The sequence below is a fragment of the Falco peregrinus genome, chromosome 8 (genome assembly GCF_023634155.1).
Source record: "Falco peregrinus isolate bFalPer1 chromosome 8, bFalPer1.pri, whole genome shotgun sequence".
Lineage (NCBI taxonomy): Eukaryota > Metazoa > Chordata > Aves > Falconiformes > Falconidae > Falco > Falco peregrinus.
The window spans coordinates 55597371-55624776 of NC_073728.1; the positions used below are offsets into that span (position 1 = coordinate 55597371).

The 27406-nt window shown below is 47.0% G+C and overlaps 3 protein-coding genes across 22 annotated transcripts in view; 2 read left to right on the top strand and 1 right to left on the bottom strand.

The window, feature by feature from the left end:
* The window catches only part of SFXN1 (sideroflexin 1), a 47313-nt gene extending 39715 nt beyond the window's left edge, over nucleotides 1–7598 (top strand). For 8 of the 10 annotated variants that reach the window (XR_008748448.1, XR_003552056.2, XR_008748449.1 and 5 more), the window contains one exon: nucleotides 675–791. Coding sequence is in view for 7 of the 10 variants with exons in the window: in XM_055812452.1 (XP_055668427.1) it covers nucleotides 675–771 (97 nt within the window). In the remaining 3 variants the exon portion in view is untranslated. Of the gene's footprint in view, nucleotides 1–674; nucleotides 792–4664; nucleotides 4805–7475 lie in introns of those variants that run through there. The other 2 variants (XM_027778787.2, XM_027778786.2) reach the window with 2 other exon arrangements.
* On the bottom strand, nucleotides 740–11197 carry KIF20A (kinesin family member 20A). Of its 3 annotated transcripts, XM_005231763.4 has the most exons (19): nucleotides 11109–11197; nucleotides 9982–10148; nucleotides 9438–9527; nucleotides 9187–9306; nucleotides 8013–8151; nucleotides 7736–7923; nucleotides 7507–7651; nucleotides 6609–6809; nucleotides 6251–6362; nucleotides 6075–6143; nucleotides 5350–5493; nucleotides 5103–5268; nucleotides 4689–4856; nucleotides 3866–4005; nucleotides 3671–3773; nucleotides 2802–3009; nucleotides 2334–2425; nucleotides 1912–2049; nucleotides 740–1392 (listed from the first exon to the last, which is right to left on the bottom strand). In XM_005231763.4, exons 2-19 carry the CDS (start codon nucleotides 10141–10143, stop codon nucleotides 1129–1131), a joined length of 2649 nt encoding a protein of 882 aa, XP_005231820.1. In that variant the 5' UTR covers nucleotides 10144–10148; nucleotides 11109–11197; the 3' UTR covers nucleotides 740–1128. The 3 variants fall into 3 exon arrangements, with proteins under 3 accessions (XP_005231820.1, XP_027634580.1, XP_027634581.1); XM_027778779.2 differs by having other exon boundaries at nucleotides 7507–7923; XM_027778780.2 differs by lacking the exon at nucleotides 11109–11197 and having other exon boundaries at nucleotides 7507–7923; nucleotides 9982–10379.
* Nucleotides 11198–11335: 138 nt separating this feature from the next.
* Nucleotides 11336–27406, top strand: BRD8 (bromodomain containing 8). 9 transcript variants are annotated; one of them, XR_008748447.1, is made up of 23 exons: nucleotides 11336–11449; nucleotides 11673–11769; nucleotides 12379–12448; nucleotides 13450–13499; nucleotides 14682–14804; nucleotides 14941–15021; nucleotides 15494–15558; nucleotides 16178–16314; nucleotides 16749–16964; nucleotides 18218–18362; nucleotides 19502–19711; nucleotides 20125–20405; nucleotides 20876–21331; nucleotides 21690–21783; nucleotides 21992–22038; nucleotides 22404–22618; nucleotides 22927–23019; nucleotides 23212–23280; nucleotides 24042–24219; nucleotides 24852–24956; nucleotides 25804–25848; nucleotides 26454–26630; nucleotides 26994–27131. XR_008748447.1 is itself a non-coding variant. In XM_055812440.1 (22 exons), exons 1-22 carry the CDS (start codon nucleotides 11431–11433, stop codon nucleotides 26565–26567), a joined length of 2910 nt encoding a protein of 969 aa, XP_055668415.1. In that variant the 5' UTR covers nucleotides 11336–11430; the 3' UTR covers nucleotides 26568–27136. The 9 variants fall into 9 exon arrangements, 8 of the variants coding, with proteins under 8 accessions (XP_055668415.1, XP_055668418.1, XP_055668419.1 ...); XM_055812440.1 differs by having other exon boundaries at nucleotides 26454–27136; XM_055812441.1 differs by lacking the exon at nucleotides 26454–26630 and having other exon boundaries at nucleotides 11337–11449; nucleotides 26994–27406.

Genomic DNA, 27406 nt, shown 5'->3' on the forward strand with positions numbered 1-27406 from the left:
CATAATGAAACCTGAATGGGTTACCCACAAATAATGTAATTGGCCATATGTAATACGAATAGGGTCTTGAATTCAGCCAAGCCATCCCTCTCCTACCATTAGTGGCTGCCTAAACTTGACAAGCTGCCAAATGTAGCTTAAACAATGCAAGCTGCAGTCAAATCTGTTAAAATATTGAGCAACTAAAGTAGCTTTTGACTTCCAGAAACTTCTCCTCTGATGTAATTGAGTATAACAAAGCTGTCTGATAGGATGTTTCCCTGCCTGGCATAGCAGAGTTGTGGTAGTTAAGCATCACTTGGCTTCCTGGAGATGCCTTTAAAAAACAAGCATAGCAAGTGTGGTACACTTCTTAATTTTAACCAGAGCATTCCATTTCAGAGGAAGATCAGACCTTAAACTATATTTAAGAAGTCACAGCTGTTATAGATGACCCAGCAAGTTTATTCACTTTACTATGAGATTTATTTTTATAAAAATAAACCTTTTATTCAGTTGAATAAAAACAGACAGTTAAATATGCAAATACATTGTATTTAATAATAACAACAATAGAAACTTACTTTCCTAAAGCTAGCAACAAACCTCAAGCAACTAGGTAGATTACTATCCTTACAGTATTTTACATTCAGGTGTTTATCATATATAACCATTTTACTGTTTCTTTTGCATAGTTCTATGTCTGTAACACGCTTGGAGCCAGAATTGCAAGCCAAGATCCAAGAGAACAACCCTGAACTAGAACGTGTGTACTTTAATAAAGGATTATAATTCAAGGAAGGGAAAATATATTTCAAGGAGGATCTTGTGAACTTATTTTTTAATTATGTACCAACAAAGTTGAAGATAAGAACTCACTTTTAACTTGTCTTTTTGTTAAAAAACTTTGGTCATCCACATTCTTTTATATTTAAAAGACTTTCCTTGTTGTAGTGTTTAAATTGCAGAAGGCCATTTTGTCCACTTTGGTATTGATTAAAAGTTTATAAACATACATATCTAAAAATGTTTACATAAACTGAAGAAGCTACAATAACAATAAACAAGTACAGACAAAAAAAAGATGCTATTATATTGGATTTGCCACCTGTGCCAGTAATAGCAGGGCAGGGATCCCTTTGTGAAAAGTCATTGAGCAACTGAACGAAGTTGCCACCCTCTGCCAGCAACAGGACTAGTAGCTGAACGTGACATAAGGTTGTAGAGGAAGGGCTTTTTGGTAGGAGGTTGTAGGTTTTCCCTGTTGGTACAGAAACGTTTCTTTATGCTAGATGGTGTAGGAGCCTGGAGCTTCTGCACAGTGTGGTACTGTTCAGCAATGCAAGTTGTTTTCTTCCGCAGGTCTAGTTTTACCAGCATCATGTTGTTGTGCAGTTCTGCCAGTGTCTGGTCCTGAGAAATGGAAGGCAGGATATGTAAAGATATGACAAATTGCCTAGCTTTCTGGTTACTATGAACTGAAGAGGATAATTTTCTATTTTTTTTTTGCCAAAACTCATTAACTGGAGTGCTAAATAAGGCCATGCATAAAGCTTCTGCTGTCAACAGTGTAGCAGTTCAGTAACAAAATACGGGCAGTAAGGCTAGGAAAAAGCCAAATCCATCCTGCTGCAACATGCTGCCGTAGCAACTGTGACAGAGTGAAGTGGATACAGAAGTGAGAACTCTGAATTCTCTTAAGTGCAGGCTGCCCATTAACTGAACAGGAACAATTTGGGTCTCCTTTGGAGAGTCAACTATACAGTCTGACTTGGCCATTGAAAAAATTAGTAATAGAGCTTGTACTTAATGTAATAGTGTCTAGAGAATAAGTTATTTTTATCTGCTGCAAGAACTTTATTCTGTTGATGACGGCAAAGTGCATAGACTAAATCCCACCCCATGCAAGCCACAATAAAACAGACACGTTACCTGTTTAGCCAGAATGTCATCACACATACAAAGGGCTTCTCGAAGTTTCCCTGCACTTGTAGTGTGGCAGCATGCTCTCCCTGCAGACTGAAGACACACTCCAAGTTTTTGTAATTCTGAACGCAGCAGTCTGATGTTCTGCAGAAGAAAGATTTAATACAATAGCTAACTTTGACATTGCTCTGCAAGCAAAGCTGCTTCAGCGTAATTCAGACACAGAACACTGAGGGAAGATCCTGTCTGAGTGAGGTACACTGGGATCACAGATACCACAGCCTTCCACATCTCAAGGGTTTGTTTTCAACAGACCCAGTTCACCTTCAACTATTTGTTTAAAAACCTGAAAATGGCAACTCCAAACACAGTTTAAACTGGCAACCACCTTGCCTCCAAGCATTCTTTTCTGTAACACAGAGAGTTACCTTCTGTCCATCCTCCAGCTTCCTGTCTACATCCACGGTAATGGGTCTGGCAGAGGGAGGTGGCTGCATTAATTTCTGGTACTTGCACAACTCTATAAACAGAAAAAGTAGTGAGCAACAGTACATTCATAAGCTTTCAGTTTTTCTGAAGTCAAGACTTCCCTTGAGATAAGCTACCACAGGCAAGCTGAGAAAAGCTTTGTATTTGTGCAGACATTCCAGACTTCTCCCTTTCAATTACACAAGGGACTTTAGAATTTGAACAGGGAGCTGAAAATGGACTTTAAGGGAGGATCATGTCAAAAAGTGAAACCTTGTCCATCCAGTGCATTATTCCCATCATGTACAACTCAGATTGGATTCAGACATCCTGAAACCACTAATGTACCCTACTCAAAAAAGTATCTGTAACCTTCTACAAGGATTGCTCAGGCATAGTTCAGAACCAGTGCAGCATCACTGCCTTACCTGCTCTTACAGCATTTAACTCCATTTGGCATTGCTCGTGTCTAGCCTTAGTATCTTCCAGCTCCTGTTGCAGAGCGCATGAGGTAGCCACTCGCTTTGATCGACGCAAGCCTTGCCCCGAGTTCTTTTGCTTAGTATTCAAGCTTTCCAATTTTTGTTTTGCCTCCTGCAGAGCAGCTTGGAGCTCCTCAATCGTCTCATCACGTTCCTTAGGAAGCAAGTTTGTTCAAACATTTAGCAAGATTTTCTTGACACAGCTTCTATGAAGCTTTCAATGTCTGTCTTCCAAGGGACTCTCTCAATCACACACACTTCACATGTTGGACCCAGCCTTTAATGTCCTTTAAGTGAAAACAGTGAACCCATTTCCTGGGAGTTTAAGCCCCTTTTTTACAGCCTCTGAAGGTACTTTTTGAGAGTTGGCATCTCCAGAGATGTCTGCAGCAAGACCCAGAGGCCACTCAAATGCCATGGCATGAAAAATACAGACAGGCCCATACTCATCATCACAGCTAGGAATAAGAAGAAAACTAACTAACTTGTGTTAACCTGAAAAGTGCAAGTAAACCACTAGCAAAAAGAATAAGGGAGGAGAGCTCTGCTCACGAACAAATAGAGGAGTCAGAATGGTTACCCCTTAGCTTCCAGATTAAAGGCTGAAAATTAGAAAACCTAGCGAGCTACATAAAGTAGTATATAAAAAGCAAAAATTGTGTATAAAGCTATCAAATAATATCACAAAAAATGCCTCAAAAACCAAAATCTTTCCTTTCAGGTTTGCCTAAGTCACCATACTGGACTCAAATACCTCTAGTCCCCTCTCAACCCACTGCCACTTTCCTGATGTCATTTCACTGCCCTGAACAAACCTGGATCTTCTCCTGGTAATAGTCACTCAGCGACTCCTTCAGGGTACTCAGTTTATCCTCATACAGTTCCTCCAGCAGCTCAATCTGAGTATCCATATGTTCGCTACAAAGAGAACAAACAACATGTCAGGGTCTGGCAATTCTTAGTACTGTAGCACACCTTGAACAAAGGGAGGGAGACAGCATAAGCTGTACCTCCACCATTGCTCCTTCTTTTGCATGCGCTCCAGCATCTCATCGCAGATCTCCTCACGGAGGCGCGCTTCTAGTTGCAGCTTCTCGTACCGCTCTTGCACCAGCAGTAATCGTACAGCTTCTGCTACATGCAACAAGTGCTGCAAGAACGACACAAACTCCATTGCCCACACTGCACAACACAATTAAGACCTTATATAGATTAGGTGATCCCCTATCTGTAGGCTGGAGCGATCTAGGTTTAAGATTCTTTTAGTCACTTGGGAAGAGAGGTTACCAGGTTTGCTCTTCATTCCTCTCCCATGAGATGGCTTAAACACCGCACTGCAGGTGGAGCAATCTCCACAGCAGCTTCCCCTACAGCACCACCCAGGGCTGCACCTGCATTTGCTACCTTGACACGCTACAACCCAAGTCTCTGTAGGTACACGACTTCCATCTTGATCTTTCAGCTATTCCAGCTGCCTGCTTTGATTATTGAGGAAGTTTGATAATTTTTCCTCAGTTTAGCCATCTGTTTTGCATGTTTTTTGATCTCTAGATTTCCCTTGCAGAGCAGGGATTGTAGGTCAGCAACTGAGCTCTTACTGTCCCTATTCCATAGCTGACAAAGCATTTCCAGATTAACCATGGGCTTCAGATTTAGACCAACTGTGGAATGTTTTCCTCATTGATTCCCAGTTTCCTGCATCCTATATCCTTCTGAGGTTCTCTGACATGTTTTGGTGTAGGGCCAAGCTTCAGCCCTACCTCCCAGGCCAAAGCTAACAGTCATGTTCTTGCTCCTCTATCCATAAAGGCTGTAAAACAAATCACAACTCACCTCTTTGTCATACATGGAGGCATCTGCTTCATCATCACTGCCTCCTTCTGATACCACTTCTGCTGCTGCTGCTGTTGCCTCTGAACCCTGGCTGGTTCGCCTCTTGTGCTCTTTCATGATTGACTGGATGGATGGAATGCCCAGCTTCGTGGGAGGTGTCTGAACAAGCTGAAGGGGAAGAGGCCATTATTACTAGTCCATAAAGCCTGGAAGCTTTATAGTCTTTAAACATGGCATTTGTCTGCAACCCTTTGCATTTAGCAAAGTCTGGAAATACTATAAAGGTAGTAATCCACTGGAGAAGCACAGGGAAGACTTGCAAGCGTTGCCCCTGCCTTGTGGTAGAAAGGAGCCCATTCCCACAGAAGCAGGCTGTATCCTGACCATGCCGTGATGCTGGTGCATGCTACTTACCTGGCTGGCAATGGCTGAGAACTTGGCTACATGGAGCGTTTCATCATATGTAGATGCACACTGATTAATGTTAACAATCATACAAGAGTGCCCACGTCCAGTGAAGAAACCTTGGAACACACGGGTTAGCTTGCTGTCCCGGAAGGGAACCACGGTGTGCTTCATTCTGTGGGGAGAGAAAAGAGTGAGCCCATGGGAAAGCAGAACAGCCTCCCCATAGTCTCCCTCTGGAGTTCGGGATACTCACTTGGACTGCTGGTTCTGGCGGAGGGCAGCAATGCAGCGACCCAGCGTGTGGAGGGAGGTATTGATGTTGTTTGCCTCTTTCATTCGGTCCCCGCTTTTCAGGTCTTTGCAGCGTTCTGACCCCGCAAGGTCACACAAGGATAACCTGAAGAAAACACAGGCGATATTCACGCGACTTACTAGGTTTGTCCTATTCTGTGCTGGTTTAGAATTGAGACCTCCTGCGATCACCTACCCTGCTCACCTTCGCCATAAGGGCACAGAAAGCTCTTTTGGGATGTACGGGCTATTGCTGGACCGAAACCCCCAAGTGTAGGGGTTGCACAAGGTAACAGCAACATGAGCCTTACAGCATCAAGTTCAAAGACCCTTTGCCAGTTCTCAGGACAGCCACTTCCCAGGTACTGCGACAACCCATTTCCAGATAACTACATCCCAGAACAGGCATCAAGCAGCACTCTGGTCAGCCCCTGCTGCAAGACCAAGGTTACTCACATTTACCTACATTCAGAAAGCCTGAGAATTACCTCAAGTTGCACTTTGCAGTACTCCTCACAAACTCTTCAGTCAGTTCCAAGTCTTAAGAGTGGGAACATTTACTCCTTCTAAGTACTTTCACCAAGACCTTCCTCAAGATACTTCCCATACCCCAGATCCATAACAAGAGACACAGAGAAGTTGAGTCTCCAGGGAACACCCCCAGATCCTAGAGAGTATGAAACTTACTCGCTGATTTTAACAATTCCAGTGCCACCTCTTTGCAAGTGTAGAATCCGAATGGAGAAGACACTGTGACTGCAAAGAAACATGCAGATTTTTAGAAAGGAAATGCAACCTTTAGAAGCCCATATAGAAATACAAAATTGTATTTCTACCTAAATGACCTCCCTCTCCCTTCAGACCTGCGACTGGAGTTGTGGTTCATGTGGGTGCTAGCAAAACTCTGGTTTTTCCGACCCAGTTTCAGGAGCTTCCAGGCCTCATCAGCATCCTGGACATTGATCCAGTTCAGATCTGGAAAAGCAGGCATGCATTGGGCAAGCCAGTTAGGAGACTTACAGAAAACTTAATTATCTCAGCCCCAACTTCACCATTGCATCTCCTCGACATTAACAAACTTAACAGTTCCATAATCCAAAAGCAGAGAGCTCTGAGGGGCCGCAGATGACATTGTGCTCCCAACACATCATTGCTAAGCCACCCAATCAGTCCTCAAGTCTCCCTAGCAGGCCAATAAAAATATCTTTCAGGTAAATCTACCTTTCACATAGGGGCTGCCAGTCTGGTCTTCACAGAGCCGCAGTGTCTGCCTCTTGCGGGTCCGGCTAGGTAAAGCCGGTTCTAACAAGTCATAGATTAACTCATTGTAAATCTCAAAAAAGGAGACCCAGATGGAGAACTGCACATCTCCTGCGTCGGTGAGTGAAACACAATCCGAGTCAGCCCAGCGAGGGCCTGGTTCTGGGGAGGGGAGGAAAATAAAAAATCATGACCACGTTTTTTTCACAGGTCCGACCTAAACTGTTTAGCTAGAGTGAGATATCTTTCTTCAGCAGAAACTACCCCACAAATTATTCTATATACCTCCTCCTATTTGGATCTACTTTAATGCCTGTCCCCGGTGAGACAGCCTAAAGTGTCCTCCATTCTGTGTAAGGACTTTTTATATCCTTGATCTTGACGCCAGAAGGATAGGACATTTCAAACATAACACTTCCCAGTATACGTCAAGTTTTATTCTTTGTTACCTCAATCACTCCATGCTTCTGGACACCATACCAGCTAGTAGTTCCTCCTCAAAAGTCTGAGCACAAGTGCTCAGTGCAACATGTCACTTTAGCACCCTACTTTCTGGCTATCCCCATAATCTTGCATTCAGCTGCTTAATAACCAACAATATTCCCTGAATGAAGTGTCTCTCCAGTAACTTCAAATCACAAGGCTTGGTTATTACGCAGTGGTGAATTCACATGCTGGCAAGATGCACATACAAAGTTCTTCAGCCCTGACGTCCTTATTTTTCAAAAGGGAGAATTTGTGAAACTACAGCACCTTTGCTCCATTAGCCACAACAGAGCATCCAAATAACCATCACCTTTTCTTCCTCCATTCTCCAACAACAAGTAGCAGGTAGTATGCAACAGGCTTCCAGACATACCTTCTTGCTGGCTGGTGTCCGAATGGTTGGCGAGTTGGCTAGATGAAGAGAGGCCAGCAACTCCACTGTCAAAACTGCAACCAGTGGTGGCCTGGAGCCGAGATTCAGTAGTGGGACGCCTCTTCTGTGACATTAACAGCTCCTCCTGGAAGGAAACAGAGAACATGAGCACGTATGTTGTGTGACACCATCCTTTCCCTGTTAAACCTCCTAGAAGCCACACACTTACCTCACGCAGACCCCCCCGCAGCACGGTCTGCTTCTTGTTCTCCTCCTGCCGCACCTGCGTGCTGTTCAGCAAGATCACCTCATTGGAGAGGGAAGGCTTCACATCCATGGCTTGGTACAGCTGGTCCCCCACACTGTTGAAGATGACCGCTAAGGAGCGAGGCAGAATCCCCCCATCTTTGTTGGTGCCTGAAGCAAGAACAGCAGCAAGCTGAGGATTCACATGTAGCAGCAGACAACTCCCTCAACAGGCTACTAATACCTGGTGTTTTCCTTACCCTGAATAGTGTGAGTCTTCCCTGAATTGGTGATGCCATAGGTGTAAACCAGCCAGTTCTGCCCATTCAGGACATCCTTTATGATCTGCTTCATTGTCGCATCAAAGAACAATTTCTGCCCCACATCTGGTCCAAAGATCTGCGAACAAAACATATGAAAAATGGCTTCATGTAGATCTGTCCAATCTTTTGACTGCTGATGGTTGTTCAAGTGATTTTACGTAGTCCCTTGTTCCCTCCACTAACCCCACATCATGAGCAACAGACCCACCAGTAATTCCAGTCCAAGCCCCCTACATAAATAAACTGATCACTTGCTTAATCCAGGAACATCTAATATCACTACAGCCTCATGAACAAGAGTTCAGCATTTGCTGCCAAAAAAGTTGTCAGGATCAGCTTAAAAAGAGAAAAACTAAAGCAGCAGCAACAGAAACAAACTTAAGTAGAGGCGTGTTGTGGTTTAACCCCAGCCAGCAACCAAGCACCACACAGCCAATTGCTCACTCCCCCCTACCTGGAGGGATGGGGGGCAGAATCAGAAAGAAATGTAAAACTTGAGAGTTGAGATACAAACAATTTAATAATTTAAACAGAATAAAGAGGTAAGAACATCAATAATAATAATTATGATGGAAAGGTGGGGAAAAAGGATAAAATCTGAAGGAAAAGGAAAAACAAGTGATGCACATACAACTGCTCACCACCTGCTGACTGATGCCCAGCCAGTCCCTGAGCAACGAACCGCCTCAGCTAACCCTCCAAGTTTATATACCAAGCATGACATCCCATAGTATGGGATACCTCTTCAGCTGGTTCAAGTCAGCTGACCTGGCTGTGTCCCTTCCCAGTCTTTTGTGCCCCTCCAGCCCCCTGGCTGGCAGGGCCCAAGAAACCAAAAAGTCATTGACTTCGTATAAACAGTACCCAGCAACAACATCAGTGCTGTTATCAACATTGTTCTCACATCATAGCCAAAACACAGCACCGTGCTAGCTACTAGGAAGAAAGTGAACTCATCCCAGCTGAAACCAGGACAAGACATTTGTATAAGACTGCATAGTTCACACGGTGCATTGGATGCAGTAGCATTAGTAAGCCAGCTTTTCAAGTGGTAAGGTGGGTTTAAGCTCAAAAAAACCTTCCAGATGAATTGTTTGTCCCAATTACCTACCTTGGTGAAAGAGAATCTGTGCATCGCTTGTCCTATTCCACGTTCTGTGCTCCGCATGTTGAAGGAGTCTTTAGGGGCTTTTAGAAGAAGTGTCTCCGAATTCTCAATGCAGACACAGCCCTAAAGAACACATAAACCTCCGTCATCACAACAGCTTACAAGAGGCCACAGCATAGACAGCAAAGGATAATATCATCTCCCAGCAGGCACACGGGCAACCAGCTCAGAGATTGCTTCACCCAGTGTCTCACCTGGTCTTCTCTTTTTTCCACCTCTATAGGTTTCAGAGGTCGAACTCTCAGATAGACCTTTAATTTTTCATTACTGTCTTCTGTTACAGCCTGCAAAAGTCAGCAGATTAAACATGGTAGCCAGAGAGGCAATACACAACCATCCATCAGAACACTAACAGAAGCCACAGCATGGAACACGTGTGGCTACCCCAACTAGTACTCAGTAGCTAATGGAGACTTCTTTGGTCCCAAAACCCCCAGCAAGGCCAGAACCTTTCTTAGGCATTTCCAGGCACAGCGTCCTTTTTTTTCTTTTTTTTTTGTTTTTATTTTGTTTATCTAGTAATTCAGACCAAACACCACACTAAGAGCCATTGTGTTTAAAGAACACTTGCTGGCTGTACCGTTCATAAGAGGAACTGCCCCCTGCAATACAACATTTTGGTCTAGCCCTTTCTGAAGGGTCTCTGTTAGCCCTGCACCACCAACGCCTTTGTACAGAGATGCAGCAGCTACAAGTCAAAACACTGCCCTGTTTGTAACAACAGAGCTCCAGCCTCACCTGCTGGGAACCCTCCAGATTTGGCGAGATGGCAGAGAACTCCGACAGCAGGTTCCTGTGCACATCAGTCGCAAACCCTGTCGCTGTAGATTCAAGAACAGGGGAGGCTGCAACACCGTCATCATCAGAAAACAGCCGAGGGGAGGCAGCTGATTGCTCCATCGCTCCTGGAGAAAAAGGGGCACAGGGAGGGTATAAGGTGATGTTGCAGCAGCCTTCTGGGAGCCCAGCGTTCGCTCCCTGCAGGTACACCCCGCTACAAGGTAATGTCCCACCACTGCCGCATCCACCCACTCCCCACAACCACAGCTACCGCACAGAACCCTCCCTCGGCACGGACACACGGTGCTGCGCCCGGTCACCAGGCAGGGCCCGGGACAGGGCTCACCGGGCCCCCCACCCCCGTCGCCCGCAACCGCGGCCCCCCACCCCCGTCGCCCGCAACCGCGGCCCCCCACCCCCGTCGCCCGCAACCGCGGCCCCCCACCCCCGTCGCCCGCAACCGCGGCCCCCCACCCCCGTCGCCCGCAACCGCGGCCCCCCACCCCCGTCGCCCGCAACCGCGGCCCCCCACCCCCGTCGCCCGCAACCGCGGCCCCCCACCCCCGTCGCCCGCAACCGCGGCCCCCCACCCCCGTCGCCCGCAACCGCGGCCCCCCACCCCCGTCGCCCGCAACCGCGGCCCCCCACCCCCGTCGCCCGCAACCGCGGCCCCCCACCCCCGTCGCCCGCAACCGCGGCCCCCCACCCCCGTCGCCCGCAACCGCGGCCCCCCACCCCCGTCGCCCGCAACCGCGGCCCCCCACCCCCGTCGCCCGCAACCGCGGCCCCCCCACCCCCGTCGCCCGCAACCGCGGCCCCCCACCCCCGTCGCCCGCAACCGCGGCCCCCCACCCCCGTCGCCCGCAACCGCGGCCCCCCACCCCCGTCGCCCGCAACCGCGGCCCCCCACCCCCGTCGCCCGCAACCGCGGCCCCCCACCCCCGTCGCCCGCAACCGCGGCCCCCCACCCCCGTCGCCCGCAACCGCGGCCCCCCACCCCCGTCGCCCGCAACCGCGGCCACCCACCCCCGTCGCCCGCAACCGCGGCCCCCCACCCCCGTCGCCCGCCCCGCACCGGCGCCCACCTCTCACGCCGACGCCGCCTCTCCCGAGCGCACCTCACCGCCCAACTCCAGCTCCGGTTTTGGCGTTGCTACTCGACGGCCGCGCGCACCTACTGTTGGGTTTCAAACGTCGCCCCCTCTCCCTCAGCCAATGGGGACCCGCGTCCGCGCGGCCACCAATCAGCGCCCGCCGTGGGGCAGCGGGGGCGGGAATAGAAGGCTGGGCTGCACGTGCCCGCGGTGGACGGCGGTTGGGGTGGTGCGGTGCGCGTGCGCCTGCCTCCCTCCCGGCGGGCTTTGCGCGTGGCTCCGCCCCCCCTCTCCCTCGGGCCTGGCGGGGAAGATGGCGGCGGGGACGGGCAGTGAGTGCGGGGCCTGTTGGGAGCGGCGGCGGACGGGGGAGGCGGCGGTGGCCCACGGGTGGCGGGGCTGGCGTGGGATAGCGGTGGGGGAAAGGCCCGGGGAGAATCGAGCGGTTCTGAAGGGCGGGCGTGGTGTGAGGGGGGCGGGCCCAGCGGGCCGGGGCGGGGTGGGGCCGGGGCTGGGCCCGGGCGGCGCCGCGCACTCCTTCCTCTGTGCCTGCAGAGCACAAGCTGCTGAGCGCCGGCCCTACGGAGCCGTGGTCCATTCGCGAGAAGCTCTGCCTGGCCTCGTCCGTCATGCGGAGCGGAGACCAGAACTGGTAAGGGAGCGGGCCGGGCCTCTCTGTCCTTCAGGCACCGGCTGCCCTGCGGCTGTGCGTGGCCTGGGGTACGGCCTTCTGCCGTGCCACTTGTGCAGCAGCTAGGCGTCAACCCTTCAGCTTTTTGTTCAAAACGAAGATGGAGGTGTTAAAGGTCTTTTTGTTTGTTTTGGAACTGCTGTGTAAAAACAGAAGCGTGTTAATCAGATCAAAGAATGACACGTTGGTGAATGGGAAGGGGTGCGTTGTGGTGAGGAAAGGTGTTTGATAACAGATTGCTGTGCGCTGCTTCTGAACTTGAGTCTGTTTTGCTCCCTTTTTCCTCTCACCAAATTAGAGCTTTTGTGGAAATGTAATGGTGTCATCAGAAGCTAGAAATTTGGTTTTCAAATCAACGGAGTAAAGCTGTTGTGTGTGAGAAGCAGACAAATATTTTTGAGGTCAAAGGCTGTATTTGAGTAATTTCCAAACATAAGAACTCCTTGGCAAGTTCGTTGTGTTCATGGGGGCTATTCAGGGCTGAACTTCGAGACAGATCAGCACCTTTTCTCTGCATGTGGGTTGTGGAAGGGAGTAAGTTGGCAGTGACTTCCCATTTCTCTCCTGTAGGGTCTCAGTCAGCAGAGCTATCAAACCTTTTGCAGAGCCGGGACGCCCACCTGACTGGTTTTCCCAAAAGGTGAGATACTGATACTTGAATCTTGGAAAAAATGAGTTCTGTGTGGTATATGTAAGACAGCTGCCTAAAAGAATTTATTTCTTGATTTTTAAAATGATAGCAACATTTATTTTTTAAAAATCAATTTTATTTAAGCCAGATATAATTCTTCCTGTTTCTGAAATTAAATGTGAGCTTACAGTGCAGTTGGATAAAGTTATGGAAAAGACAAGAACGATAAAAGACATGTAACAGCTTACTTGTAAGGGACGGCTAAGTCAGGTAAAACCCATAACATAAAGAAGAGATAACAGGAATACAACAGATGTCAGCACGGTTGAGGATGAATAAGGATTAATTGTTCATTGCTTTGTCCAGTACAACGTTTAGAGGCTATTAAGTAAGACTAACAGGAGGCAAGTTCAAAGCAAACTAAAGAGATTGTTCCTCACCAGGCATGTAATTGAGCTGTGGAATTCCTTACCCCAGGAATTTGTGGTTGCCCCTGTATTTTTTATGTCCTACTGTTTGGGCAGGCACCTGAGATTTTTGTTGCATAAGGGACAGAAAGAGATTAAGATAATTAAAGGAGGAGAAGTTGAGGGGTTTATGTTGCTTTGCTCTTTCTGTTCAGCTACAAAACTGCCCTTCATATAATGCTATTTTGCATTCTCCATTGAAATATTTTTGGTTCATGTTCACAGGCAGAGACGTTACAGCTACAGTTTTCCTAATAATGCTTGCTTACTTTGATTTCTGAATGGTTAGTTGAGAGTGTCTGTTATTTAGCTTTGTTTTGAAGATCAGCCTAGGCTGTGCTGTAGTAAAAAAGTTAATATGGCTCCTTGCTTTGAGTTACACTAAATTACAGCCATGGGGAAAACTGGAGAAGACTGTCAGATATGTTCATGAAGTGTTAAGACCTCTGAAAAAGTAGGAGTAAGTGCCCTGTAAGCTTTGTTGATAGGTGTTTGCCAAAGCTGACTCTTTGGTGTGCTCTGACTTTCTTTGTTTCTTCTTAGCACTGTGCTTCTCAGTATTCGGAGCTCCTGGAGACTACAGAGACTCCTAAGTGAGTACAAAGTCAGACGCGAGTGCAGTCTGCAGCAGTTTGGGGTGGATTTGTCAGTTCTTACAGTGAAGCATTTGATAGTGCTCCTCCCAGAAGGAGCATACTGGAATGAGGAAATTCAGTTGTGATAGCTGGCGTGAGTGGACAGAGACATCGGGGTATGGCAGGTGGGGGAGACTGGCAAGCCCAAGGTATAACTTAGAACATGCTTCCCATATTTCTTGTTCTTGTCTCCTTTTTTTTTTTTTTTTCAGAAGACTGAAGTATTTTGGTATTACATGGTTTGAAAACTGGTCATTGATTGTGTACTTGTAGTGTTTTCCATATGCCCCTACTGTTGTTACAATACATGGCAGGGTAGGTGGTGCCTCCTTGCCACAGCTCCATTTGTAAGAGTTGCAGCGTGCATTTGGAGACTTAATGCAGCAAAAAGAAACATATTTGGCTGGAATAAAACACCACATGTTAGTATTACTAATCAGAAGCTTTACACATAAAATTATGATTCAGAATAGGGGTAGAAAAGACAGCAGAAGTGAGAACGGGAAACGTTTTTATATTTTTCTCTATTTTGCAGTGGTTTCTTACTGTTTTCGTATCAATGCTATTGCTACAGCTTTGTGGTCTCGGATATTTCTCACTCCTAACTCCAAGCAGTTTGTTTTGGGACTTCACATCCCATTAAATTGGGGGTTAAATTAAAAATTAATTTTTTAATTAAACATTAAATTGGGGGTTAAAAAAATTAAATTAAAGGCAGGATGTTGAAAAGTATTTGTTTGTGATAGTGCTAAATGATCTTCAGCTCTAGAGTTGCAAAGACAGAAGACTTAGTAAAGTTACTGAGGGGAAAAAAATAGATGTTTATTCTTGGATGGTAAGAATCTTCTCTGAAGTGGAATGACTGATTTTTCTCAGGGTGAGAATTTGCAGTGGGCTTGCATCTTTGATCTACTCCTGAAGTCTTTAACACTGGATGCATTTAAGAATTTAATAAATTTTTCAGAAGAGATTGTTTGAACGTTGTTCTGTCCAATATCATTTAAGGGAAATTGGAAGAGGTTGATTTGTTGGGGGGCATGTGTGTGTCAGGAATGATAGACGGCAGCCATATGTGAGAGAAGAACAGGGGTTTTCTGCATTTTATGTCTGAACTGGTTTTGGTTCTCTCTTATTCTATAGGAGAAAACGTGGTGAGAAGGGAGAAGTTGTGGAAACTGTGGAAGATGTTATTGTGCGGAAACTGACTGCAGAACGAGTTGAGGAGTTGAAGAAAATTATTAAAGAAACGCAGGAAAAATACAGGTATATAGCAGAGCTATTAAGCTGTAGTGCACCTGAGAACTCTGTCTTGGAAAAGTCAGCTAAGTGGGATAGTGCTTGGGGTGAAAATGCTACTTAGGGTGTATTGTTCAGTGATAAGAAGATTTTCTGATTACAGGCAACTCAAGAAGGATGTGGAGCTGATCCAGGCTGGACACATGGATAACAGACTGGAGGAGCTGTGCAATGAGATTATGATGTGGGTTATTTCACTTCATTATATCCATGTCATGCTTGCTTCTGCGATTGTAGTTCCCTGACACTCAGTGTTTGTCAGACATCTCTTGCTCCATGTACAGGGATAAGAAAAATGAGGCAGCTAGACAGATGCTTTGGCCTCTGAGGGTGGACTAAGTTTAGGTTGGTGGACACCAGTTTGTGTGCAGCATTGTTTAGAGTTTCTCAGTAAAGAGCTTCGTGATGGCTCGCAATATCATGCTTGTGTCATGCGTTTTGATAATCATCTGGAAGTGAAATTTCCTGCGAAGTGTGTTGTTCTCTGACTGGCTTCTGGCTTTGCTTCCCTCCTCTGAGGTATTGAGCCTGCGTCTGCAAAGGCAGTTAATTGTTGACTGGAGATAATGGGCTTTGGGGTCAGTAAACTGATTGTGGAGGAGGAACTAAGAGGAAGTGGGACATTCTGTGACAGTAGGTTTTGGTTCTGTATACAGAAAGAAAAAAATGGAGGAGGAGGAGGCAGAAGTCAAGAGGAAGGCTACAGATGCTGCTTATCAGGGTAAGCTGGAAATGAGTTTCCTTACTTGTCCCTGTAGAGAGGGGCATATATTAAGAACATATAATAAGAACATTTGGAAAATATGTAAGTCTTCTTAACACCTACCTGTTCAGGAGGAATTCCTTGACCCTAGAGTTGGAGAGAATGGTTGTATTCTCTTTGCAGCACTATATTTGTAACTGGGCAAAATGCAAAGACTTCTGAGAAAGGAGCAAATTCTGTAGAAAAGATATATCTAAGAGGAAGCAGGATTAGCAAGGAGCTCTATTAGAATGTCACCACTTTAGTTTTCCCTATAGTTTTACTATTGTCTGAAGATACAAGGGAGAGAGACTTGTTCTGAATGTTTCATTAATTTATAATTCTTGGGGCAATTCAGTGAACTAACCTGTCAGTGGTCATAGGTTATGAATAGCCAGCTGCTTGGGAAATCTGCAATTAAAGTGCGTTACCCAATGCTAGTAGTATTTGTGAACTTAGCCTAGTGTGGTCCAGGAAATTCCTACAATTTAAATTGTTTTCTTATGGTTCTTTAGGGTAAAAGTCAGAGGTGACTCTCAGGGACTGTTGAAGATGGAGTCATAGAATCTCCCCTTTTTTTTTCCCTGTTTTCTTCCAGCTCGTCAGGCCATTAAGAATCCACCACGACGATTAACGGGTGTGATGGTTCGCTCCCCTGCAGGCTCAACCTCCCCAGGGGGAGACTATGCTCTGGGAGATCTGTCTCAGCCTGCTGTGGATGAGGCCAGTCCAGGGGTAAGGATCCTTCTCATGGTAAGAGGAAAGGACCAGCCTGGGACATGGGGCTCTGCGTCCATCATGGAAAAGGAGCCTGGGGAGAAGCCCTTGCCTTGTTTTGCAGACTTTTTGCTGTGGTAGTGTTGTAGTGTGGTTGATGTACAGTGCTGCTCAAGATACATGTCCTCTTCCATGTCTGTGGTGATCAGGTGCCTGGATCAAAGGCTACGTAGGGGCATCAGTGGGTTGGCCAGGCAGTCTGCTGTGTGTGCCTGGGAAGTGGCACTACAGGACAGGGAAAGGATGAAAGCATATGCCTGGAGTAGGTGTAGCGAGTGAATGGAGTAGGTGTCTGTGGTGTGCTGGATCAGTGCTCTTGGGGGAAGGAGCAAGTGGGGCTAGTCCGTGTGGTGGAGTGTGGCTTTGAACAGTGTGGTTTTTCTCTTTCTCAGGTCACTCCAGGGACATTGCCCAGCACCCCAGTTGCCTCCTTCATTGGAATCCCTGACACCCCTCCAGGCTCTGCTCCCCTGGATGCCCCCATGACCCCAGTCACTGATGATTCACCCCAGAAAAAGATGCTAGGACAAAAAGCAACTCCGCCTCCTTCCCCTCTGCTCTCAGAGCTGCTGAAGAAGGGCAGTCTCCTGCCCACAAGCCCCAGGCTGGTATGGAGCTCTCTGCTCATATATGCAAGCACACAAACAATTTGCTCCAGACTCCCCACTGAAAAAGGGGGAGCTGCAAAAGCTTTTTAAAAATGTAGTTTTTGTGCGAGTCCCAACAGAAGTAATTCTGAGAGATGTAATTACCCCTGTGAGGCACAGAGGTGGGACCTTTTCCTGGCAGTACTGTGGGTGCAGGACTGCAGGAATCATTCAGGCCCGTAGGACTGGCTATCTCCTCTCAGTCGTTAAGGAGTTGGAGTTGCAGGCTTACTAGAGAAAATAGTTTTCCCCAGGGGAAGGGAGTGTGCTAGTCAGCACCATCCCAGTCAGCCTCTGTGGAGCTGTTCCTGATGACTTCTACTTTGGGCTCACAGTTTTTTACATCTTGGCAGGAAGTCGAGTTTCAATCTGTAATGGATCTTAGCTAGTCCTTTATGAGCAGTATTGAAGTGCTTCAGTTTTCCATTAATTATAGACAGACAGTAAGATCACTGTGATGACAGCCCACTTCTGGTGTTGGTGACTCTGGAAGTCTGAGGAGGGCGACTGTTGCTGACACTGTTCAGAGCCCAGTCTGAACATAGTAGCTGTAAGCCTGCATATGGCACAGATTCCCTGTGTTAGGGCTTGTGTGATGGAGCAGGTGTATTGCTGTTGACTTTCTTTTTTTTTAGTTGTTAGATTTGGGGTCTTTTCTATTTGTTAGCTTGTGTAAATGTCCCACAGGGTCTGTTTGCAGGATGCAGTGTAACATAGGGTGGAGAAAGGAAGGGTAATGGCAGTGGAAGACTGGGTTTTCTTAGTATCAATAGGGCTGTTCTACATCAGCGTCAAGGTCCGTCTTAGGTTTACTGTGTGACCTTGATAAGAGTTACTTTCCATCTTGGTGCTTCAGTTTGCGTCAACTCAAAATTGGGGATAATTCCATGCCATCTTGGGGTAGAGAGACTGGTATCTGTAAATGATTGTGAGGTCCTTGAACAGAGGAAGTAAAGTGGAGCAAATGATTTATTTGGCCTGACTTCAAAGGAAGGTGGCACTGCAGCTGTATTGTAGCTGAAGAACAAGTACTTTCTAACTGTCATGTTGTGCACTTGTGTAAGGGGCCTCAGGCAGGGACTAGACTGGACAAAAAGTGCAGAAGAAATGCTGAGACAGAAAACAATTGACATATTCATGGAGGTGCATATCTGGCAAAAAACCACTGATGTCATGGTATCTCCAGGAACTTCAGTTGTGTCCCCCTTCGGCAGGTTGGTGAAAACGAAATGGCAGTGGCTTCTGGTCACATGAACAGCTCAGGAGTCCTGCTGGAGGTAGGAAGCGTCCTTCCAGTGCTGCACAGTGGGGAAATGCAGTCGGCACCTGGTGCTGTCCCTGCATCTCCTGCTGCCTCAGGTAACTTGGGATTCTCCCTATACAGTTCTCCTTTCAGATGCACCTTCAGACTGTTCTGTGAATTCTTTTTGGAAATGAAGGGCATTTAGCCTGGCTGGTTTGGGGGCTTCTTTATGAGTTGTTTTCCTATTTCTGTACCCCTGTCCCTCTCATCCTTACCTTTTTTAAGACTGATCCTTACAGAAAAAAGGAGTGCCTTGGTCTAAAGTGACTGAAACAATTAGACTTGATTCAATCCTGGTCCATGCAGTCTAGGTCACTAGACACTGGCTAATACCAGGCATTTCAGTGTAGAAAGAAAGGGTTAGTTGACAGGGAGTTGGGGGGAAAAAATGGTCTAGTATCTGATTGCCGATGTGTCAAACTGCAGCTCACTGTGAATCTGGAAGCTTAGAGGTCTGTTGAGGATTAGCCCACAGCGGTCTGTGAGCTCCAGAGCAATTTTGACAGAGGGGGGGGGTGAGAGGGACAGTGCAATTCTTTGCATTGGCCCTTTTCAGAACAACCTGCTTAAAGTGAAGTTTCTTCTTAGCTCGTGATAACCAGTGGCTTAATCACACTGTCTGCAACTGAGGATTTATGCCATTCTTTCATATATAGTTCCATATGAATAATCTCACTTTCCTTATCTACATCTGTTCTTTAAGACCTGTTAATTTGGTCCAGATAATTCAGTAAATTCAAACTGGAAGTTACAGATAGTATGAGTAACAACCTTTGATAGAAGAGGAATTCTTCAGGAAAGACCTGCAAAGAGATCCCCTCTGCTCCCTTCCAGCTCCTGTGATGACTGTCTTGGCTTACCTTGTGTGGCGCTCAGCACTGTTTTTCAGATTTCCTGTAATTGTATTGGTATGTGGAAGGGCATCTCTCTGCTTGTGTGGCTTAGCCTGTCAGCCCTTACATTGATCACAGTATCCCATAGTCTGCATGATCCTGTTTCAGACTGCACACACACAGAATAGTCGTGCATTTTTGGTGCAGGTTCTCCATACAGCTTTTGGGACTGTTTGTAGGTACCTCGCAGTGTCTTTTTCCCAGAAGAAGCCACCAGACAGTGAAGACCCCAGTGGTGGCTTTGTGGACTTCAGTGGTGGCTGCTTCTTGCTCATGTGCTTTTCCCTTCTACTCTCTGTTAGGTGCTCCTACGCTTTCCCGGCTTCTAGAAGCTGGTCCTGCACAGTTCACCTCACCTCTTGCTTCCTTCTCCGCTGTTGCCAGTGAACCTCCAGCTAAGCTCCTGCCAACCCCCGTAGAGCCTGTGTCCCAGGCAACCATTGTCATGATGCCCACGCTGTCAGCACCATCCGTTGTGCCACCAGCTGCAGCTCCAGAAAGTGTAGCCACAGGTGCGTTCCTGAACTACACAGTCGTAGGTCATGCACTGCTGGAAAGCAGAACTTCCTTCGGGATCAGCACCCAGCAAGCTCTCAGCTGGCTTTCTATCACCTCAGACTCGCCATCCTTGCTGAAAGGATGGTGATGGCTGAGTTCTGGAATAAAACGTGGTTTTAAACATGGTTTACTGGGTGGGGGTGCTAATGGTCTGTTGCTGGATTGTGGTTCAAGGGCTGGAATCTCACTTTGTCTTTACTGTGGGAAACCAAACCTACATTTGTCCTTTATTTTTCAAAGTTGTGCTCTTGTGGGTGGACCTGGGGATACTTGTGGTTGGTGCTTGGTCTTACCCACTGCGGTAGTTATTTATGTGGGCTTGACTTCTCCGGATTGGTCTCTGATTGTCGCTCTCATCCTTGCGCAGTGAGCCAGCCAGAAGCCTGTGTTTCCATGGAGGCAGTGTCCGATTCCCATACTGTGACAGTGTCCATGGACAGCAGTGAAATATCCATGATCATTGATTCCATCAAGAAAGAGTGCCTGGGTTCTGGGGCTGGCAGCGCTGCAGGGTCTTCCAAAGATCACTGCATGGATGGGAAAGAAGACCTGGATTTGGCTGAGAAAATGGATATCGCAGTGTCCTATACGGGGGAAGAGCTGGACTTCGATACTGTTGGAAATATTATAGCCATCATTGAGGATAAGGTAAATGGGCAAAGCAGAGTACCAATGCCTTTTGCTCCACATCCAGTCAGGTTAATCTCAAATGATTGCTGACTATTCCAAAATGCACATTCTCACCATCATTGTCCAGACCAATAGGAAATGGCCTCATGACACCACTGCGGCTAGTCTGCCACGTTTAGCCTGGTGCTCCTCTTCAGAGTGCAGAAAGAAATTTCTTTCTTCCTTGTGTTGGGTAGGGTTTGGGTCACACCTCTAGCCAGCAAATGAGCGCTGCTTGGAGCATGCTTTCAAGGAATGCTGTATTTCTGAAATTGAAGCTCTATGGGAGACTGCAGGGAGTGATACAGGTCTGGCTGTGAAAGGCAACTTTGTAAACCCAGTACACCAGGTTTTCCACAATTGTCTCATTACCAAATAACATGAACTTCTCTTTAATCCCTCTTTCTGACCTTGGCCTGCACTGCTGTGTGTTTGTTTTGGCAATAAAGGTAGATGACCACCCTGAAGTCCTGGATGCAGCAGTTGTTGAAGCTGCTCTGTCTTCTTTCTGCGAAGATACTGATGACCCTCAGACCCTGCCTGGCCCATGGGAACACTCAATTCGTCAGGAGCATGAGAAACAGGCCCAGATACCCCAAGTGTCTGTGACTGTAAAGCAGGAGAGACTGGAGTGTGAAGAACCAGAGGCAAAGGGAATTCGAGACCTAATGGGCATTGGTGAGCTGGGATCAGAAATAAAGACAGAACCTGCAGAGCAGGAGCAGAATCCGCTGGGCCCTGAGGAAACCATACCAGTAACTGCAAGGGTGACGGAAACACCAGAGCTCAGAAGTCAAGAGATAGAAGAGGATCAAAGAGCAACTGTAACAGCAGGAGAAACTTCTGAAATCGAGATAGAATCGGCCAAGGGAGAAGACACAGTGCACAATACAGTGAAGACAGAGGTATGTGAGCAGAGAGACTATCTGGAACTGGTGTGGGGAAGGAAAGGAGCAGTTGTGGCAGGTAGGAGAGAAGTTTAGAGGAAGGATGACTGCTGGGTTGAAGGTGACCCTTCAATGAATGTGATTGACTGTTTTCTTAGTAGTCACACTGCTGATCTGTTAGATCTGCAGAGAAGCTCTCTGCTTTAGGCAGTACCTTTGTGTTACCTCCCCCAGCCCATGTGCAGAATTGCTGTCGGGAAGGTGCTCAGTGAACTTCATTGCCTTGAGTTAGGTTAGGGTGAGTGAGATGTGCCCACACCTTCACTGAAGTAAGCTGACACAAACATCTAGATTTGTGCATTTCTCTTCCCTCCAGACCCCACCTGATGATGATTCATCCCCTCCACAAGTCCCAAATGTGAGTGAAGACTCCTCACAGGCTGATGTTCAGCACAAATTTGAGCTGTCAGGTAACTTAATTCAGCTAGGAAATCTTTTACGTGCAACATTATTAGCTGGATAGTTGTCAGTGATCTGGTTCAGGTTTTTTGGGGAGGAGGGAGAAAAGATACGTGTAGGAACAGTCGTAATTACTGCAGGGCAGTAGGCATTGGTGCAGGAGCTTTTGCAGGAAAGACTGCTTTGGAGAATCAACCTTTCTGCTTTTCTTTTTCGCAGAGTCAATGAAGGAGGAGGCCCAAGCCCTGTTTAGGAGTCAGATGAAGGTAATTCTCAGTTAGTTGTAGTCATCTTGAGTTTATTAGTAACATCTCGCTGCTGCTGCTTCCTGGCTCCCACCTGCTGAGGAGCAAAGCTTGCACTCGGCTTTCTGCACTGAGAAGTGGGCAGCCCACAGTCAGAGCTAAAGGGGAGATTGCTTCAGGCACTGTAAAGCTGTGTATGTCTGTATGTTTCTGTGTCTGCAGGGGGAGGCAGGGCAGGATAGAGTGACTGGAATTTTGTGAAAGTGCCTGTACAGTTGTCAGCAGTGTGGCAAGAAAATTGCCTTGCTTGCTGAACCGTAGTTGCTTTGGAGGCTCTGATGTGCTGCTCTAGCTGGCTGCGCGGACTCACAAACTCTGTGTTTCAGGATGGGCAGGGGGAAGAGGATGATGAGGATGGTGCCAGTGAGGCTGCCAGTTTGGAGGAACCCAAAGAAGAAGATCAGGGTGAGGGATATCTATCAGAGATGGATAACGAACCCCCCGTTAGCGAGAGCGATGATGGCTTCAGTGTCCATAATGCACCTTTACAGTCTCACACACTAGCTGACTCCATTCCCAGCAGCCCAGCCTCCTCACAGTTGTGAGTATCAGTGAAACTCTTGGGCATGGGGGTGCAAATCCATGTTATTTTGTGGAGGGAGTGTAGGATTCTCATTTCTGTTTTGCTGACTGAGTGGGTCCAAAGTGGGAATTTGTTGATGATTTGTCTGGTTCCCCTTGCTTACGAGTGCACATGCGCAGATAGCGCCATAGTACCAGGTCCCATTTTTTTCTTACTGTCTTTGGCATGGATTAGCATAGGCATGTCAAAGGCAAAATAAACCATAAAGTTTCTGCTCTGAGGCAGTATGCAGGCTCCTGAAGGAAGTCCCACTCTTTTCTTCCCAGCTCAGTGTGCAGTGAGGATCAGGAAGCAATACAGGCTCAGAAGATCTGGAAGAAAGCCATCATGCTAGTTTGGAGAGCAGCAGCTAATCACCGGTGAGTTTGGTTTCTTGAGAAGTGACTAATCCTAGAGAAGTCTCCGCTGTCCCATCTCAGAGGCTCATCTGCCTTGGTACTGGGAGGTGATGAATCATACTGTTACTGGTAGCAGACAAATAAACGTGAGAGCATGATACAAAATATTTACCAGCAAGGACGGGACACTAAGTGGACTCTTTCTTTCTGCAGGTATGCTAATGTCTTCCTCCAGCCTGTAACTGATGATATAGCACCAGGCTACCACAGTATTGTGCAGAGGTGAGTCTCGGCAGTCTTCTGTCATTAGAGCTCTGTATAATTTGCACATTGGTGTAGGGATTTCTGGCAGGAACAGTGTAGTTTTTGGCTACCATGCAGACTGCAAAACTTGGAAAATTATTTTTTTTTTCTGCCATGATTCAGTCAGAAACAGGTTTCTCCAAGAAAAGGATTGTCTTCAGTAATAGATATATGTCCTTACACAGCCCTGTCTTTGAATGAAGTATGCTGACTTATACAGAACACTTTTTTTTTTATCAATAAGGTGGTATGTGACTGATCTGCTTCTCCCAGTTTCTGTCCAAGCGTAGGGTGTAATCTTTGACATTCCAAAGACCTGTCGTCTTCAGTCAGCATCTTTTACTGTCCCAGATGGTGGACTCTTCTGGAAAAACTACCAGAATCCCCTGCTAGCCCCCAAAATCTCTCCTAAACAGTGCAGTGGCTGCAGGTCTAGCTCTTTATTGTCTCCTTCAGTGATGCCTGGAAAAGACAAATTCTTCTTCTGAGGCATCTGTCATGCCACTGGTACCATTCATGGTAACTGCATGGTAACATGCTTTACCATAACATGGTAAAAAGCTTGTGTCTTCCAGCCTGCGGCCTTGGTACTAGGGGCACAGCCTGTGGGGGGGAGAGCCTATTGGGCTAAATGAAATAGGTGGTCTAACTAGATATGTTACAGACCCAGGGCTGTATGCAAAAGAGTGGAGAAAGAATTGAATATTTCTGTTGCTATTTTGACCGCACTTCTTTCATAGGCCAATGGATTTATCTACCATCAAAAAGAACATTGAGAATGGGCTGATACGAACCACAGCTGAGTTCCAGCGTGATATTATGCTGATGTTTCAAAATGCAGTTATGTACAACAGCTCTGACCATGATGTGTACCACATGGCTGTGGAGATGCAGCGAGATGTCCTGGAGCAGATCCAGGTAAAGTACTGAGCTGAGGCCAGTGCAGGACAGAGCATCTGCCTTGGTCCATGGCTATGGGAAAGACAACAGTTTCATTCACAGTGTCTTTGAATGAAGCAGTTCCACCTTTCCCTGCGTCTCTCTTGTACTAGCTCAGGTGTTTGTGGTGAATTAGATTGTGGATAAGTTAAAACCAACACAGGAAAAAAATTCTTAGGTTCAGCCCAGACCAATTTCAAATTTAATTTCCTTCAGGGAAATGCTTAGGCCAGCAAGAACCAGGGTGTGGTTCAGGAGCAGAAACAAGCAACAAGCATGTTGAATGACATGGGACGCAGTTGCTTATTTTGGTGGCTCTGCTGGTTTATGCTCGTATAAATTGTACGTGAAACTGTGTCCTGTGAACATTTAAAATGTCATGTGAATATCCCAACTGGCAGGTCTAACAGAGTTTGAACTGGGGTTTTACAGTTCCTCAGGACTTGTGGCTTCTGAGGTAAAATGTGGGAACTTATTCTGAGCAGCAGACAAGGAACTGAAACTGCCTCTGACCCAATCATTCCCAACCTGTGGTTTGTGATAGTTAACTGACACATACTAATTGGGCTTGTTTTGCATGAGAATCTTAACAGAGTGTGGTTTTCTTGCAGCAATTTCTGGCCACACAACTGATCATGCAAACATCAGAGTCAGGGATCAGTGCAAAGAGCCTGCGTGGGCGAGACTCCACTCGCAAGCAAGATGCTTCGGAGAAGGTGAGAATGCTGCACCCTGTGGAAGGGCACTTCATACCTTTTGAAGAATCCCAGATATTGCATGAAGTTCTCAGATCAAAAAGATATTTTTTTTTCACGTTGCAAGGGCTCCAGCATCTTCATGTGAACAATTTTTTCTTTAAATGTATCTATTGATTAAATGTCAGCTCTGGAGCTGTACATCATCCCAGAGGCAGGTCTTCTGAGTGTTTGCTGTAATCCCAATTGTTCTATTCCCTGTTTTTAAAAACAGGTGATGAAAAATGTAGGAAAATGAAGAGAGTATTAGAAGAGGCATGATGTGGCAGGAAGGTGAAGGTGTAGAGAATTGGAAGACTAGCCCCTGCTGTGTGTCCTTCACTTCCTAGTCACATTTTTAGAACCAGGGCATCACTCCAGTCTGGTCTGCTGTGTAAAACACACCAGAGAACCTTTGACTTCTGCACTCATTACACTAATAGCAGTGTAGGTTTGCTTGGGGGTTTTGTTCTGTAAAAACACATCCAGACTTGATTGTGGTCTCAAGTGTTCTCAGCTGATGCACACAACATTGTGACAGCAAGGACTGCCTGCTTAGTTCTGGTGGCAACTGCACAGTGCAGAAATTGTTTGGTAGAACAGACCTTGCCATGGCTGAGGAGAGAGTATCGCTTTCCTAGCATTCTGACTCTCGCAGTATCCCTCTTTTGTCCGTTTTTATGTTCCTGCTGCGTAAGACTGATGCCACGCGGGAAGGGGAGTGGGGCACATGTTTCTCTATGCTCGTGTGTGGACTCAGTGCTTCTGTGTGGTGTGTGCATTTCCGTATCTGATACCTGATAAGTCCTTCTGTTTGGCCTTTTAACAGGACAGTGTCCCAATGGGCTCTCCTGCCTTCCTTCTCTCTCTCTTTGTAAGTATTGAAAGGCTCCAGCCGGTACTGCAGTACTGCTGGCAGTGTGCTCTGCCTCTTGTCTGGGTGATCACTGCACTGTCACAGCATCCTCAGCATTGCAGTGGTGTGTGTTTAACTTAGGGGCTATGCAACAATGATCATTAGAGAAGAAACATCTCAGTCCCTTATTCTCAGTGTGGGTGAGTGGGAGGGGCTTCAGTCTTTTCTTCTGGTTCCAAGTGTTCTCATTTTGTCATCTGCCTTTGCTTTTTTCCACAACTTCTCTCCTGCTTTCTTTCCATGTAAGTGGGAAGACAGACCAAGCGGTGCAGTGCTGTAGTTCGTACATCTTATCCTACATGCTTATACAGCTGCCCCTTGCACACGTTCAAGACAGTTCAAAAAGGTCTTGGGAAAGTGAGGAGTCAGCTGTGTGCTCCTTTATCACTCATGGTCCAGAAAGCAAATAAGATACTCCGCAGAAATATCTTGCTCTGTGCCTGTGTTGATCTGAAAGTGTTTGGAAAAATATTCCCTCTGGGAAACCGCAAGTCTCTGAGTTGTGGGGAGGAGAGAGGGGAGGAAGATGGAGAGTTGTTTTTTTCTCTCACATATATCTAAAGACAGAGGAGTACTCCGGGAGAGTCAGCATGTCAGCCAGAGGGAGAGGGCAGCGGATCAAAGGAAACTCTCAGCTCGCCTTCTGCTCATGGAAAGGAGCTGTGCGGAGAAACTAGGGAGCTAGTGCCAGGGTCACTCAACTGGAGGAGCACTTCCCGTAGGGATCAGCAGCTGATAAGGTAGGTTAGTCAGCAGTTTCCTCTTCCCATCTTAAGAGCCGAGCTAGAATCTGCCGCTTAGGAAAAGCCTGCCCTGTCAGGCTCCAGAAGCATCTGCCTGGGCGAGAGCCTTGTTGCCTCTCTCTGCCCTGGCTGCCAGCAGTGTGCAGAGATGCTGCAAATCCCAGCACCTGTGCTGTGCCCAGAGTGAATTTTAGGTAGGTCTGCAGGCCTTCCCAAGCCTTTGTAGGGCACCTTCCCTTTCTCCTGTTTGGAAGGCAGGAAAAGTTGTTACCAGATGCACAACTCCTCACCTCCGAGTGCTGGAGGAAGCATTTTGTGTTCAGGGTTGCGTAACTCCCTTTCTGTTTGCCTTGCGACTAGGATGGAGGCACCAGAGGGCGTCGCTGTGCCATCGAGGCGGACATGAAGATGAAGAAATGATGCTGCAGGCAGAAAGAAAATCCCAGCACCTAGCATCCAGAGCTGGAGCGTGAGCAAGATGCTGTTAACCGCTGTTGGAGGAGGAAGAAAAGGTGCAGGTCCATTTCTGGGACTGGCCCACCTTCTCCGCTTGCCCTTCCAGAAAGCAGTGTCTTGTTGGAATGTGTAACCCAAAGAAACTTCCTCGGAGGGGAAGACTAGCCCCCCTGCCTGTTTTAGGGCAGTCGTCTTGGGCTTCATCAGTGTTCTGGTGTTAGCTAGCAACTGGTGGCTTGTATGTACTGTAATGTGAAGTGTACAGATTTTTACTAGTGATGTGTAAATGTGTATGTATATTAAAGTCTGGGAAGAAA

Coding starts and splice junctions, on each gene's coding strand:
- KIF20A (XM_027778779.2), bottom strand. CDS start 10,143: ATGGAGCAATCAGCTGCCTCCCCTCGGCTGTTTTCTGATGATGACGGT. Junction 6,810..7,506: donor GGACACCAGCCAGCAAGAAG/GTATGTCTGGAA, acceptor TCCCCTCCCCAG/AACCAGGCCCTCGCTGGGCT. Junction 5,269..5,349: donor CGCCAGAACCAGCAGTCCAA/GTGAGTATCCCG, acceptor CTCTCCCCACAG/AATGAAGCACACCGTGGTTC.
- BRD8 (XM_055812440.1), top strand. Junction 16,965..18,217: donor TGCCCACAAGCCCCAGGCTG/GTATGGAGCTCT, acceptor CCCCTTCGGCAG/GTTGGTGAAAACGAAATGGC. Junction 22,039..22,403: donor TGTTTAGGAGTCAGATGAAG/GTAATTCTCAGT, acceptor TCTGTGTTTCAG/GATGGGCAGGGGGAAGAGGA.